Source organism: Bacillus rossius (assembly GCF_032445375.1).
Source record: "Bacillus rossius redtenbacheri isolate Brsri chromosome 4 unlocalized genomic scaffold, Brsri_v3 Brsri_v3_scf4_1, whole genome shotgun sequence".
Lineage (NCBI taxonomy): Eukaryota > Metazoa > Arthropoda > Insecta > Phasmatodea > Bacillidae > Bacillus > Bacillus rossius.
In genome coordinates this window covers 18,622,146-18,638,644 of record NW_026962010.1, presented here as the reverse complement: position 1 = coordinate 18,638,644, position 16,499 = coordinate 18,622,146, and the positions used below count along the sequence as shown (strand labels likewise).

The window sequence follows — 16,499 nt, the reverse complement described above, 5'->3', positions numbered from 1 at the left end:
TGTGTTGTTTTCATGGATATTATTCACCAGTCTACCTACATGGCCAGAATATAGGATAGGTTTGTGAGATAGGGAGGGGAACAAAGGATAACCCTCATTTTCAAATTGTAATGGGGTGAATGATATATAACTGGACTCATATGACGTGCATTTCAATCCCACAATCATTGGTCTACTTTATTTAGAATGTGCATAACCTTTATAAGCCTATCACTAGTTCCGGTGCAATATCAATCGTAAGGCAATCATTTTTTTGCAATATTTTTTGTGAAAAATAAATTCAACTAGGTACATGGAAATGACATCACAAAACTCAATTTACAAATATGTGTCTAAATTCTACACAGCAAATCTTCTGCAGTGGTCATGTAAAATGTTAAGTAGGCTAATGAGACAGTAACAAAAAACTTGCCAATTTCTACTTCTAACTCTCTTATTAATATGTAAGAAATTGTTTGATATTGCCAGTCACAGAAACAAATGCAATATTCTTAACCTCTTATTCAGTGTGACATAGTTATTCTCAAGGGAATCATTTATTGGCTACGGCACAGCAGCTCCGTTTTCGCACTCAGTCCAGAGCTACACTAGTTAAGTTAGTCCATTATTCAAGCTATTTTTCAAGAACACAAAACTTTGATAGGTTGGAATGACACTTGTGTTGCAATTTTTTGCTGCAGTAAATTGCACATACCCTCAAACCCATTACATGAGTTAATATAAATGACATTACTTTTTTTTAAATTTGGAATGAATTTAATTTCAAAATAATATAATCTAGGAATCAGCAATAGGCCAACTTACATTATCACATTGTACATTTTTGATCTGAATAAAAATCACATATTACACTATATACACATACAAATGGTCTAAGACAATAGTGTATTTAAAATACACTTCAAATATCCTCAAAACTCCAAAAAGATCAAAAATGGGTAAGCATTTTAAGTTTGAAAACAGTTCATTATACAAGACAACAGCAGTGTTGACTGGCTAACCTTGTAGAAAATCTTCACAGAAATTCAATCACGACCAATTACCAAAATTTCCAATGTGAAATAGGGTCTTTAATATTAAGACATAAAAAGCCTTCTATTTTGTTGTCTACACTCTTAGTTTTTTAAATGAAATATTACTCATCTATTTAATTTCAATGGGGTTAGTTATAAGCTGAAATCAACCCATGTTTTGTACTTGTGTGCTCCTGGAATGTAAATACGTACTTTGCATGTGTTATTTACGTTGAATTGTAATAAAACTTATTAATCTTTTTAAAGTGAATATGTTGAAAAAACCCAACACAAAACCCACAGGTTGGGTACATGGTTACCAGCCCTGTGTAGCAACGCAGTACTATACACTAATGCAATACAAACAAATTTACATAGATGCTTATACAGTCTAATAATAATTCCCAAAAACCACCACCTGAGACTTTTATCTGAAAAATCAGGACACTATGTTCACAATAAGAACTGCATGGGAAATCACACAATAGAATTTTTATTGGTAGGACTGCCTGGTCACATTGGAATAAAGGACCATCAATGGTTAATAAATTAGTGCAATTAGCAGCTTGGAAGGGGATACATATTAACCGATATAATTCCCATATTCATACCCATTTCTCAGTTTAAAAAAAAAGCTGGATGTGCGAAAAAGAATTAAACTCTTATGTTTCACCTCACATAGGGGTATTCACATCCCTAAATCCAAACACTGATGGCATACAACTATCTCTGATGCAATGAATCTATGGTAGGAAAAAAAGTACTATTATTAAGACTATGCACAGAAGACAATGCCTGTTTTGACCATCTATATTAACTAAATATCATAAAAAAAGTCCTGTAACATGTAAATACTGAGTCCCCATGATCAAATCACATGCTCTTTGAATGCTTTAAACTAGGATCTTGTATATTGCATCTGTAATTTAGAATTTGCTGTTATCAAATTCCCAGAAATACTTTTTGAAGCATCATTTATGTTACTCCCAGTAGCAAAGATTCTTAATTATAATGTTCATACAGAACATTAGAGGGATAGTGGAGGGGAAAGGTCTGAAGAGGAAAAAGGCACCAGGAGTGCCACAGAAGAGTGTGTTGGGGCCCTTAATGTTCACGATAATGAAGAACGATATCGGAGAGGATGTGGTGGCCAGGATGAGAGTATTTGGATAATTGCATAGTGTATGAGATGGTGTGGGAAAAGGGTACATCCACAAGGTGACATGATCATACTGGAATGATTGACAGAGGAGAATGGGATGTTGCTGAATGTTGAAATGACGAAGGTGGTTGGATTCACGAGGAAGAGGCAGGTAACGAGGTAAGTGTACAGCTGGAATGGGCAGGAGATAAAGAAGGCAGACAATTATAAGTACCTAGGGGTGACCCTGCAAAATAACCTGGGATGGACAAACCAAGTTCAGTGGGTGGTAAGGAGAGGAGGGCGCTGGGGCTGTTTGGCAGGACCCTACAGGGAGCAGGAAGAGGGGTAAGGGAGAAGTCATGCTCTACATTGGTCAGGCCAGTGATGGAGTATGCGGCTGTGATCTGGAACCCCTACCAAGTGACAGAGATAAGGGAGCTGGAGGAGGTGCAGCGTAGAGCAGCGAGGTGGGTGATGGGTATGAAGAGAAGGGAAGGGAAGGGCAAGAGGGGGAAATGTATAGTTCAACAGAGATGATTAAGGAGTTGGAGTGAGAAGCAATACAGAGGAGAATGGTTTAAAAGTTAGTGACTGTGTAAGGTGATAAAAAGGAGAGGGTGGCTGGGGGCAGCTTGGAACTAGGTGCACAGAGGTGGTTATGAAAGACTGAGATCACTGTGGAAGCTACAGAGGGAATGGAGGTGAATGGAAAGAGGGAGGCATGTTTTCTTGGGAGGACAGGGAGAGATTGGAATGGGCTGGAGAAATAAATGGTGGGGGCGAGAGATGCAAGAGATATAGAAGACTAATAGGCAAGTGTAACATATCAATCAATAAAGCGAACGTAAACAACCATGAATGTAAACAACAGTGAACAAGAAACAACCAAGAACAAAATTAGTGAATTAATCATGGAGACACTGTGGTGACTGGGCCTCTCCCTTTCATTTTTCCCATATTCCAGGATCCAGTCTCTGCCTATGGTTGATGTGCTTCAACCAAGAAGTTTTGAAGGCATTTACTTCTAGCTTTCCATTAACCTCTAAAGTAATTCTCCACCTCTGGCCATTAGCACAAAATTCTGTTGACCATTTAAAAAATTTCCAAATTTGTTCACTTGCTGCCTGCTCTTGGGTCAAAAATGTTAAAATAATTTTAAATAATTCATTTTTGGTTTGGCCTAAAGCCGCAGGTAGTTTATGAAGTTCATATTTATTTAGAAACATTGTGGCAACATTATGTAAGGGCTCACTATATGCTTTTAGATATTTCAAAATGATCAACATATCAAATGTCCCAAAATGTTTTTAATGATTGCTCATCAATGCACTGAATATTCCCATAGAATTTAAAGAATATGCTATTAATTGTTGCATATGCGATTTCTACTCCACTCCCTCCCCATCCTCACCAGGAATACTTACTTGCCTTCCTTTTTCCGTTCTTCTCCACACTCTGAATCTTCCACCCATGATCCCTCCCTCTATACACACTTATGTTCAACCGTTCTCCCAGTGTTCCCTAGCCCCCCCTCGAACTTTGTCATCTATAAAAAAACTTCACCAATCTCTCTACCATGGGTTAACTTTGGTCCGGTGCACGCAGGTAGCTTCCTGAGTGTGTGTATGTATATATATATATATATTTTTTTTTGTGGTCTGTGACCTCATTATAGTTATCACTTGCAGTAAGTGTTGGTCATATCAAAATTGGTTTCAGACAAAGTTTTTGGTAATATATTTAAGGTTTGTAATAAATTAATATGTGACTTTTTTCCTTCACAAATTTTTGTCTTCAAGATAATGGTTGGTGTTAGCTAAAAACCCTTTCAAATTAGTTTTTGGTACTACATTTAAGTTTAACTTGTGCAATATTTTTATATTAAGACTGTAAAGATTCCCAATTTTTTTTTTTTTTAAATAAAACCTTCTCCATTTCTATCCCCCAAGTGAAATTTTACCTAGTTAACGACTTCAAAAGTAATCTTCTTTGAAATTACATAAAAATAATATTCACAGGTCACTATTTCTAAACAAATATGATTCCGACAAACCTAAAATGGCTTAGGTTATATATGTAATTATTTGATCATTAAACTCCCAAATTTTTTCTGTAAAAATACTTTTCTCAAAAAATTTCAAAATGAGTATAAAATATTATGCTTTTATACTTAAAATTCCTGGGGCTGAAGGGGAAAAACCTTAAACTAATTACTCAGAAAAAACTGTAACTTAATTCAAAGTTCTGAGACGTTTATAATGCTTATCAGACGATCAGTACTCGGTAAGCCTAGAAAATAAACGTCGTCCGTGTTCGCATCCCGGACAGATAGATTGATTGATGGTTACAATCCCATTTTGGTTCTTAAAGGTTTCTCGATATCACTTAGAGCAACTGATACTGGGGCGATTTCTGACAAAAAAAGCACAGCAAGGTAACGGAAATGCGGTCACAGTGCGTGGTCACATGTGCACGAGTCATCTAACAGTGGATCTATAAAATGTGTCATGACTCATTTTCCGGCTTCGTCTGGCGCAAACTAGCTCGAACAGGTCTCTGCTCACCTCCGTGCATCAGATCGATTTATCTCCGGTGATTCGACGCTGCATTAACACTTCTATATGTGATCAAATCACAAATTCAATTACTTTATTCACATAGTTGAATAAACAAAGCTTCAGTGGTAAAATTAATATAAATAAGATCCAAACCCATGACTTAAAAATGTACGTGTACATGATAAAAGACACACTGCAACGTATTAAATTGTTCTACGCAACTAAAACAAATATTAATTGATTGAATATTACAAATTTATTGCACTGATGCTGACATAACCATCAAAAAATAAGCATTCAGTGCGAGTTATTGCTTACGTTATTTGGAGCTACATTCCCAGAATTATAATATATGCATTAAATTAGTAATAAATGAATCTGTCTACACAAATAAAATTCCATTACACAAAGCAAAAGATATTAAAGCATAAAAAGGAATTGTTAACAAAGAACAAAATTGGGTTTTTATACACTTCAGCAATAGGCTAGTGCGGAAGATAAATGAACTCACTTGCTAGAGTTCTTGTTACTGTCGCCAAGTCCCACGTTAAAGCGCGTTGAAGTCATCTTGAGAGCACAATGCGTAAAATAGCGTGCCTTGAAATTACAAATATTCTTCCAACTGAAACTGGCTACCGCTGACCACTACGACTTGACAGTTATAAAGAGCGCAAACGCAAACCGCCAGTTCAATTTCCTAACTTTCCATTGGCCCATATGAAAAACAAACCTATATTAATGTTTTTGTCCCAATAATTTAAAAACTTTAAAAACTTTGCTGGAAGTATCTTTATTAAATAAATCATACTTTGTATTATTTAATGATAACTTTTTCATATTAAAATTTTTAACTGAATTATTGACTTCAAAAATCGCCACCAGGTCTCTCTCATGCTTAACTCGAACTGTGAAATGTAAACAAAACAAACATGTCGTTTGTTGACTTTTGTAATTTTAGTGATAGGTTATTTTCATTTCGACAATGTATGGGAGAAATTGGGATATTTGTGTTTCGAAAGGTTTCATTGAAGGCATAATATTTTTTAAGAATAAAACTTAAAAACATATTTGCAGTCATGTTGAATCAAGCTACCGTCGAGGCTTTGTATTCTGCTACATATGTTGAGAACTACTTAGACTGCGTTGAAAATTTGCCTGATGATTTGCAGAGGTACCTAACACGTATGAGAGAACTTGACGTCTCGTACCAAGGTAAGTATGTTTTAAACAATTTTTATTATTTTATATGATTTATTTACGTTGTGTACTAAGAGGGTGCCGACTACACCCTCGGTCTTTCACTCATACAGCACGCATATTTGTTGTATACTACTGGAATCTTATAGTAACTAGTCTAGGAGAGAGGCGCACCAGAAAAAAAAATTAACAACCTGCAAATGTTGTTTCTAACATTTTTGTAATAATTTTATGAATAATCTTTGCGATATGTGACAATCCCACCGGTTCAGTATATTTTGCGATAACACATTTTATAATTTAATTATTCACTTTCAAATTGATTTTAACGTCCTGGGTATCGTAAATTATACTATAGCCATATCTATTATAGTACAGTCCCACCCAGTGTAGTATATTTTGCTATACCACATTTGTATATATGTAAAAATTCTTTGTACAATGATTTAAATTGTATTATGTTATAAAATATACTTTAGCCCTACCTATTCTAGTATAGAACCAATACCAAAAATATATTCCATACACTAATTTATTTTTCTCAAAATAAGCGCATGAATCTTCCACGTCCAAAAACACCCATTCCTGTGCTTATGCCGTAAAACATATAGGTGGTAATTACTTCAGCACAGCATTGTTTATGACTTCATCAATATCCCTACCATAGTGCAATAAAAAAATTATGTGTAAACATCTTAGCGCCATGTTGAAAAACCTAATTTCCGGCACATAATAGGTTTCTCAACACGGCGCTTAGTATTAGGCATTTGGTAGAAGTAATTTCGGGAAAATAGCACTGATGTCAATGGTCGGAAATGTGTGCTACCCACATGTAGCAACATAAACCTGTATATAGTCACTTTCATAAACATTAGGGTACATACCAAACATATTGGTGTGTCAAATTGAACTTAATGATAGTGAAACTACCCTGGAATATATTTGGTAAACTAAAACAGTCATTGTAAAAAGTAATCTCAAGTTTTAAAAATGTAAGAAAATTGGTATTATAGTGTAACAATACATATTCTCCTTATAATTTCTCAACAGGCTTAGTAGCACAGTGGTCAAGCACGTGCTTGTTAACCTCAAGGCACATGGTTCAAATCTCGTCACTGGGGAAAAAAAAAAAAAAAAAAAAAATTTAATAACATAATAGAATAATATTGTATAAAAATAATGTTAAATCAGCTAAATTAGGTTAAGGTTTGTTTGTAGGAAGTATTTACAGACTGATTTCAGTAGTTTCAGCAAAAATAAATATATAAACATATACTGAATGTTATAATAAGTTATGTGTTTTAAAATGTTTCAGGTTAATATTTCAGTAATGACATAGAATTATAACATCTAATGTGTGTTGTAACTTTATAGTATTACTATTCAGTGAATTTTAACAAGATGGACAGAATATTAATCAAATTCCTTTTCAAAAATCATATCCAAATTCGAGGTTTTATCGGAGCCATTTCTAATGGCTTAAAATACTTAATACAAAAGGTTACCTACACTACTTTCTATAAAATTTATTTAAAAAAACAGACATTTTAGGGTTTTAAATGAAGAACAAACTAGAAAAAGAAACAATATTTCTCTCGACTGAAAACAGCCTAGTGTAAACATCTTTTACTTACCACACACAAATGATTTAATACTAGGTATTGAAAAGTTTTGCTTATCAAAATGAGTTTGTATAAAAAAGGACAATCTAATATGCTTGGTTGTGATTTATCTTCCATACATAGGTAATAAATCAAATACAGCATTAAGAGCTGTTAAAGAATTATAATTATTATTATTATTTTTAATGTGTGATAATAGCAATGTATGTGCTTATACATTTTACATTGTATGATTGACATGTTCTATATCTCAGAGCCTTGACTCCATGGGGGATCATTGAATAAAAATAAATAAATGGACATTATCCAATCATCAGTGCCTCGCACACTTGAGCCCGATATGCCACCATTTCCATCCTTATCCATAACCTCTCCTGCTCTATCTACGTGTGCTGTGTAATCAGTGTTAGCATTTAAATGGTGTGCCACTGGCCCGAAAGAAGTTGCGAGTGAGTTCCATTAGAAGCACTGCTACATCCCAATAAATACGTAATAATGCATTATTTTATTCCCCAAGGTTTATGTTCTTTTCAACAATGCCCATTGGCCTTTCATTAAATAACTTGTGAGAATTGTATTGTTTCCAGGCAGACTCGAACGTTACACTTACAGAATGCATCCCCAAGCTGCAATCCAAATTTCCAAACTTTATAAATTTAAATACATAGGTACCTACTATAATTGTAAAGAGACTTTTAACAGAACTTAATTAATTTTAATTATGTGAAGGTGTTTATGTATAAGTTTATTAAGGTAAGCAGCATTGATCCAGTATCTCATAATGGTTATGGACGAGGCGAGAAGAGCCCTGGTCATTGGCCATTTTCTTATGTCTGGCGCAGTTCTGAAGCCATCACCGCCTGGGTTAGGAAGTGTCTTCACCCTGGGGACTTCATCGCTTGTCATCGCTGGCCGTTAACTTTGTTAGTTTTCCTTGGGGCCTGCTTCCTTAATAATTATATAAGTTTTATGGGTTTTGAAATAACTGAGTGAGGAACTTGTTGGTCACGAGGGTGACCAAATGCAACTTATGCTGATTCGTGCCACAAGGGGGTCTCCGTTAGGTCCCCGTACTCCATAGACAATCTTGTAGGCTTCTCAGTTGTTCTCTAGTCGTTAGTAATTTCTTCACCAATAACCAAAATCTCATCATCCACGGGCTCTTAAGGGACCTGCCTACTTGGGCACATGTACAATGTGCAGAGCTTCAGAAAAATCTATACAATTTTATAACTGCCCAAGATACATGTGTGGGGTCTGTTTACAAAAAGCATTTAAGATTGTGCTGAAAGTTTTCCATGTTTTTTTTTTTTTTTTAAATCACTGAAAGTAACAATGACGGTAACCAATTTGGTTTCCATTTTTTTTTGATGGAGTTTTTTTGTTGCCTATGACCATTGTTAACGTGATGTAGGTAAAGCCTAATAATAAAAAAAGTTAATTTTTTTTTTAATTTGCTGGTGTAGTAGTTTTATTTTTTTAGTGAGATTAAGTGATTGGCTTTCATCTATAAGCACAAATAATTTGCTCCTTTTGAGAATTCCTTCTTGTTAGTAAATCTAAAGTTATAAGTCTCATGAGAAACTGCGAACCACTTTTTATTTTAATATTAACAGTTACCTACCTAAGATATTAATCATCACACAAATATAATAATAATACATAAATTGTTTCATTTTTTATTTTCTTACTAATAAAAAAAGCTGTTGACTGATAATAAATGTTTTGTGTTTGTCACAAACCTTTATGAAGTATATCCCAGGTGGTCACTGGTACAATAATTTACCACCCCTAAAGTATGATAAAAATATATAATTAAATAGAAAAAAAATTATTTCCTATTGTTTTTATCAACCTGAAGAAGCTGTTCCCTGAATATAAACATTAAATGTTTGCTGCCGACCTTTTGCCCTATAAAGGGTTAAGACGCTTGCAAGTGAGTTGGTTCTCGTGAAGTGGCGGGGAGCAAGTCACTGAAGCATGTGTGTGCGTGGACAGCGTTCCTGAAGGAGGTGGAGCAGCACCAGGACGCGGCGCAGCGCGACACGGACCTGGCCACCAAGCGCAAGGTGCTGGTCCGCGTCCAGAAGATGCTGATCGCCGCGCAGGAGGTGGGCGACGAGAAGCTGCAGGTGGTGCAGCAGATACAGGACCTCATCGAGAACAAGTCGCGCCAGCTCGACCTCGACTACAGGAACCTGGGTGAGTCCCGCCAGCCAGTGGCCGAGACTGGCTCCTTTTTATTTATGACTGTGCCTCCTGCGTTGGATGTCGTCTGCCCGTCGTGAAAGTCAGGAAGGTCATGAAAAAATAAAAAAAACTAAGGAATGGTCACGAAATTCACGAAATAAACGTTAGCAGTGCTGGACGTCACAGATCATTTATTTTGGGAAGCCGTTTGCTAACATTGCACTTTGTTTTTTGATGCCTCACCACTTCAGATTATCGTTGCCCATTAAATATATAAATGTTTGTAAACTGTTCACTGAAATCATATGGAAATGATTTCTGAAAAGGTTTTAGTTTTCCAACTTAAAAATCGGCAAATTCCTGCGAGTATTAGTTATGTTTGATTTTGCTTGTATCTGAAAAATAACCAGTAATATAAAAATGTAAGAAATTTTATTAAAATGTCCTGAAAAAGTTCTGTAATGGGTTTACTAGGTATTTGTAGAGACACTGATTTGAAGTAGGTTGGACCTACCATTATTGTATTTCATAATGAGGCAAGATGACCATGAAAAGAAACATGAAACATTTCAAGTAGAGCGTGATAGTAATACATGCTTAAAACTTTATTGTGAGGGACTGACACAGTGGTGCCCGTGAAAGTTACGAACTCTACCGCAAACGTATATGCACATTTAAGCTTATTTGACACGTGGCAAGGTACGGATGGGTTTTGATATCTTGTACTAGTCTCTGTGTAGTATTAAGGGTGTAGCTAGTAACTTACTAGCAGGATTTATACTTGTGTGTGTGATCGCGTTGATATCGTCCAGAGCTATGCCCACTTGAGCCAGTTGTGCCGCCATCTTCCTATTTACCCATAACCTCCCTTGCGTGTGTAGCGTGACATGTGCTAATGTTTAAACAGCGCCCCACTGGCCTGGAAACTGGTGCGAGTGATTGTGTGATCTAATAATTAAAGGTACAAACTTAAACTTTAAAATCTTTTAGTTACATCACTCCAACAGTCAAATAAAATCATGCACTAACAACAAACAAGACACATGTGTACGTAGCATCCTACACGCTACCAAGAATAATCTATCTGTCTGAAATGTGTGTATATCCACACGTAAATAAAATGCTCTCACTCTACATTCACAATTACATTCCTCGTCCGGAACACAAATAAACAAATATGCTGCGTTAAAACATCCGTAGTAAATTTATCATAAATCAATGACAATATCCTACCTACCTCCAGAAACGAAACTACCTGGCACCTCCACCAAATGTAACAAAAATGTGGAGACTTAGAATTTGAATTGGAAGAAGGAAGTTTAGAATCAAACAATAAAACACACAAGCTGATACACAAATTGTAGATGGTATCTTTCTTTGGGTGAAAATACGACATAACTCATTAATAAAAATAATTAAATCATTATTATGTTAGAGCTGCGAGAGAATTTACGACATTAACACATAAATCAAGGATCTGTTTCCCTCCTCCACAGGAGGTTCTAGGGTATGACATCCTATTATTCGTAGAGGTTTACACAAAAGAATTAGCCTAATCTAAATAACTTAAAATTTAAATATATTAAAATAAACTTTAATTATAGAGAGATAAGGATTAACAATACACCAATCCCTCACTAAGCACGTCTTCAGATTGCGCAAATTCATTTAGTGCCGTACCGTTGTTGCCCAGCTACAGACCTGGCCTTGATGAAATTCAGTCCAGCCAGTGGCAGGGAACTCGTATAACACAAAGCAACGTCTGCCCATTCATCTGCTGGTAACTATGTGCGCAAGCGCCTGCAGTGGGAATTATAGTGGAATCATGACTTCCAAGTGAAGCATAATGCATCGTGTTCAAGTATTTGAGACAAAACTAGAAGTATTACGGCGTGCAGAATGTCATGAAGGCCACATTTATGTTGGTTGTACTTTTAGTTTAAGCAAGTCAACTGTGCGCACAAACGTACAAAATAAGGACTCTTATCAAACGTTTGTGTAAGTCTGATGCTGTTGGTTGTACTAGTGGGAATATATTTGATATTAGATAACAGAACAGAAATGAACAGATGATTCACATGGAAAACGTTGTTTGATGAAAGGTGCAATGAGGAAACATCACGGACCTGACAGGATTGATGTGAACCAAGCGGTGATACACGAATAAGCACTTTAATTTTTGAAAAATGAAAATGTAAATATCCGGACAGTAATATCATTTTCATTGCCAGTTAAGGATGGTTTGGAAAGTTCGCGGAAAGATATGTGACGTGAGATGAAGGTCACGTCCGGGCGGGCAAGTCATCCACCCAATTGATGATAACTATCTTACGTTACAAGGTGTCAAATATGTCATACAAAGTATTTGATGGTAGGCTTTTTATAAAGATAAATGGCGTGACATATTTATCATTGAGTGTTATTCTACACATTTATACTATGTGAAGAATATTTCCCTACACATTTTGGAACACATTAAGTAAATTAGCCTTGCTATATATGGAAACCAGTGCTTCAGAATACACAATTTCGTATAACACGAACATTTTTAGGAACGCATTAGTCATGCTAAGTGAAGGATTGGTGTAACACTCTTACATGTTTCAGTTGCCGAAAAAATCGCTTAAGGTGTCTATATTCATTACATTATCGTTGAGACCAGTTGTGCTTAAGGGAGTACCAGAACTTGAGTAAAATAGACATATTTAAACTAGGCACTTAAAGGAGACTTAAAACAAAATACTTAACTAAAGAAGTTACTATCGAGTGAGTCTTGGATAAAAACTTAACTTACATGAAATGGATCTTTTCATATGTCCTGGGGCTTCCCTGCCTCTGTTCTCATTGTAATTTTAACTTGGCATTTTACCTTTAAACACTTATCAACGTGCGAACAGATACCTGGGTGGCCGGTGCCCGCCCAGTCATTCTAAAACTTTACATCATAAAACGCGAACTGGCATCTCAAACTACCTCGACTTGTTACCGTGACGGGCAGGAGCCTGCCCAGTGAGCCCCGAGCTCACTCAAACTTGCACGTAAAAAGGCCTGACCACCCCTCCTACTTTCCAAAAGGTTTCGGTGCAGCCGGCCCCAAATTTCGCAATCAGGATACAAACTAGCTGAGCAGACCCCACGTCGCTCATGCTGAGAGGGACAGTTTCACCATAGAGCAACCCAGGAACGTCAGCACGAGACAGTGTCCAACACGCTACTGGGCTCACGCCACACATCGGTATGTGTGACGCCAGCACAGTCACTGCCCGGGCCCGCCACGCGCTCCTGTTACCGAGTTGTGCCACGGTTCAGCTGTGGCGACACCCAACCAGCCTGCACCAAGAAAGACAGAAATTTAAAGGTGTTTATACCAAAAATTTCTGGAACACGACAATATATTTACAATTCTACACACATAAAATTATTTGCACTGGCCCCAATTTCTCTCAATGGCCTAAAGAGCATTCTACTGCTTTGCCAAAATCTTCCAAATTTGCAAATGTTAGGTCATGGCTCCACAGGTCCATACAAGAATTCACTGCATGTGATTGTCTTAGGATACATTCACAACATTTTAAAGGAATAAAACAATATTTTTACGATCCCAGGTGTAATTAGTTTCACGTCCCAAACTCTATCTCCCTGCTACAGAATTCCAGGGAACTCGAACACACTCGTGCTAACGTGCCGGGCCTGGGGGTATATTTTTATATCTCTTCAGTGGAGGTAATTTCCTTAGTGCCTCTTGTAGCCCATGGTTGTGGTGCAACTGAAGGAATGGGACAGCAACATGACTTGCTCTGAAATGATCAGGATGTTCGTAGAACAGTATTTGAATATGTTACCATTAGTTAAAGGCTTATAATGTATTTGGGTGTAGTGGTTGTAGTTTTGCTGAAATATCACAACCATGTTTTGAGCTTAATTGGTGTTATGAACTTTTGACATTACTTAGCTAAACTTTAACAACAGTATTTTAATAACAGTATTTAAATAAAAAAAATTGTTCAAATAATTAGTTTCCTTTTAAAGTATTACTAAGCATGACTTGTAAAGATTCTCTTCATTATAAATTTTGCTAGGCTTAAATAGTGTTGTGGTCTCTACATTTAATTGCAAGTTATTTTACTGTGTCTGATACAAAATGCTATTTGTTTAGTGTACTTTTGACAATTAATTTGCAAAGATAATTTTGTTTGTTTTGTATGAGCCGTCAATGCAACCATTCTTATTAAATTTGCTTTTCAATTTCTTTGCCACTTACATTTCTATTGCAATGTCTAAGTATTTCTATTTCTTTTTTCTTATTTAAAAATTTATGGGGTAAACAATTTTATATTTCATGTATGAGAATTTGGTATTAAGTACATAAAAGCATTATTTATTTTTCTCGTGTTTTATTTTTTTGTTGGATATTTTCTACCAATCTATAAGTGTAAGTCTAATATTATACACAGGAGAGCACATTTCTTTCACACCCTAATATACTTTTATGTAACCACTATGTTTCTAATGCTATTAATATGGCTTTTATATGTGTTCATGTCTCTTATTTCAAACTTCATTGCATTGTGGTTTATTGTTTGTGGTCCTTTGTAAAATGTGTCTACGTAGTCAACCAGTTGTGCCAGCAGGAAGTGGCATGTTGTTTCAGATTTGGGCAAGGACCAAGAGAACACAGAGCCGAACCGCGAGACCCACCACGGAGCGACCAGCACCAGCGCTGCCACGGGGGCGGCCGGGGGCACGAGTGCCACGCCCGTGCAGGGGGAGCGCCAGTCCAAGCGGCCACGCCGGGCACGGAACGACACGGTGACGGAGAGCGCCGGTCTCGAGGCGGCCACGCCCGAGCCCAAGAGCAGCGCCGGCACGGCCGCCGTCACTCCCGCCGCGACCGCCAGCTCTGCGGCGGTGCAGAAGAAGAGCAGCGCGGGCGGCAAGAAGAAGAAGCGCAAGTCGCGCCAGGCGGCACAGGCGCAGGCGCAGGCGCAGCGCGACGACTCCCCGCCGCGCGAGGACGAGCTGGCCATCGACCCGGACGAGCCCACCTACTGCCTGTGCGACCAGATCTCGTACGGGGAGATGATCCTGTGCGACAACGACCTGTGCCCCATCGAGTGGTTCCACTTCTCGTGCGTGGCGCTGGCCACCAAGCCCAAGGGCAAGTGGTTCTGCCCCAAGTGCCGTGGCGACCGCCCCAACGTCATGAAGCCCAAGGCCCAGTTCTTGAAGGAGCTGGAGCGCTACAACAAGGAGAAGGAAGAGAAGGCATGAAGCATCGTGTCCTACAGTGTCTGTGCCAGACCGGTCTTACAAAGTACATATTGTTCTTTGCCTTTGTTCTCTCAGTGAATTAAGTATATAATTTATTTTTTTTGTACAAAAAATGTTAGAAAAGATTTATATTATAAAGCAAGGCACTACTACTAAGTGACGTAGTAACAATTTTAGTTGACTCAGCAGTCATAATTTTTCACAGTTTTACACAGAATTTTAATTTCCATTGATTAAAAAAGGATTTTTACCAGGTCCCTAAATAGGTAGTAGTGAAATTTTTTGGTCTGACAGTCTTTCTTTCCCGCCAGTTTTGTTTACTAAGAAAGTGGAATAATGATGTTGTAACACATGCAAATTGCTAGCTGGCTAAAGTTAGTTATTAATTTTATGTAAGGGAAGAAAAAGTATTTAACTCTGAATTACAAATACGTGTTTATGTTTTTATGTGATTTATTGCAATGAGCCTAATGATAATTGATGACTGTTAATTAAATATTCTAGTAATTGTTTAGAATACAGTCTGAAATGTCTTCGTCTTCCATGTTTTTCCTCTTTGAAGAACCATCAGCTGAGGCACTTCATGTCTGACAAGGGGAGGTTGCGAAGTTCATGTCGCAGATTTTGATGTCATTTTGCGAGAGTAAAGTATTTCCCAATAACAATCTATCCTGTAAAGGAGAAAACCCAAATCTCAATAATTATTGTACTCCAGAAATAGCCAATCGAAAAAGACGCACATCTTACCGTATTTACCAGTGTATGGTTCGCAGATTTTATCCCAATATTTTGTTTAATAAAATGTACTGCATCAATATGCATATTTTCCATATTGGGAAAAAAAAAAATATTATTTCTTAAATAACTAGCCAGTGTTGGTTTTTTAATAAACACGTCATGAGTAAGTATAAATTATTTAATTACAATAACTCAGCAGTGCGTGAAAGGCATCATGAACTGTGCTGTTAAGCTACATCTGCCACCTTTCAGGCGGCTATCCAACCGGCAACATGTGACGAGGCTGTCTGCCGTGGGGGTTGACGCTCCGGCAAGAGGGGGTAATCTAAAAATAAACCAGCCGGAGAGAGAGGGGAGGGTAGTGCATGCATGTGTGAGTGTTGTAAATATCTGTGAACTGGCACCTTACTCAATCATCACATTTCTATCTCGACAAGGTTTTGTGACGCAAGTGTGTCCAAACATTGTTTTTGCATGAGATTTCCTACGCTTTCTACTGCAACATTTCATTCATGACAAACCTGCTGTAAAGAGCTTGCTTGTTATTATTGAAGAACGGCGATCTTTTCTCTCTTGGGGAAGGTGACGGGTAAAAAAATTATAGACGGGGCAGGGAAAAATGTTTCCTTTGTATTTTTTGTTACATGGTGCTAAGATGATTGGGGAGGAGGGGAAGGGCCATTAAATATGGAGAGGGGCAGGATGCAGTGTTTCTCAAGTGTCAATAAGCTGAGACATGGACCATAAAGACTTCACTTCTATTCTA

The 16,499-nt window shown here is 37.2% G+C and overlaps 1 protein-coding gene across 1 annotated transcript; it reads left to right on the top strand.

Moving 5' to 3' along the window:
• The first annotated feature begins 5,606 nt into the window (after positions 1-5,606).
• Positions 5,607-15,439, top strand: LOC134541599 (inhibitor of growth protein 1). Its single transcript, XM_063385142.1, has 3 exons — positions 5,607-5,927; positions 9,533-9,736; positions 14,376-15,439. Exons 1-3 carry the CDS (start codon positions 5,792-5,794, stop codon positions 14,993-14,995), a joined length of 960 nt encoding a protein of 319 aa, XP_063241212.1. The 5' UTR covers positions 5,607-5,791; the 3' UTR covers positions 14,996-15,439.
• Positions 15,440-16,499: the final 1,060 nt, after the last annotated feature.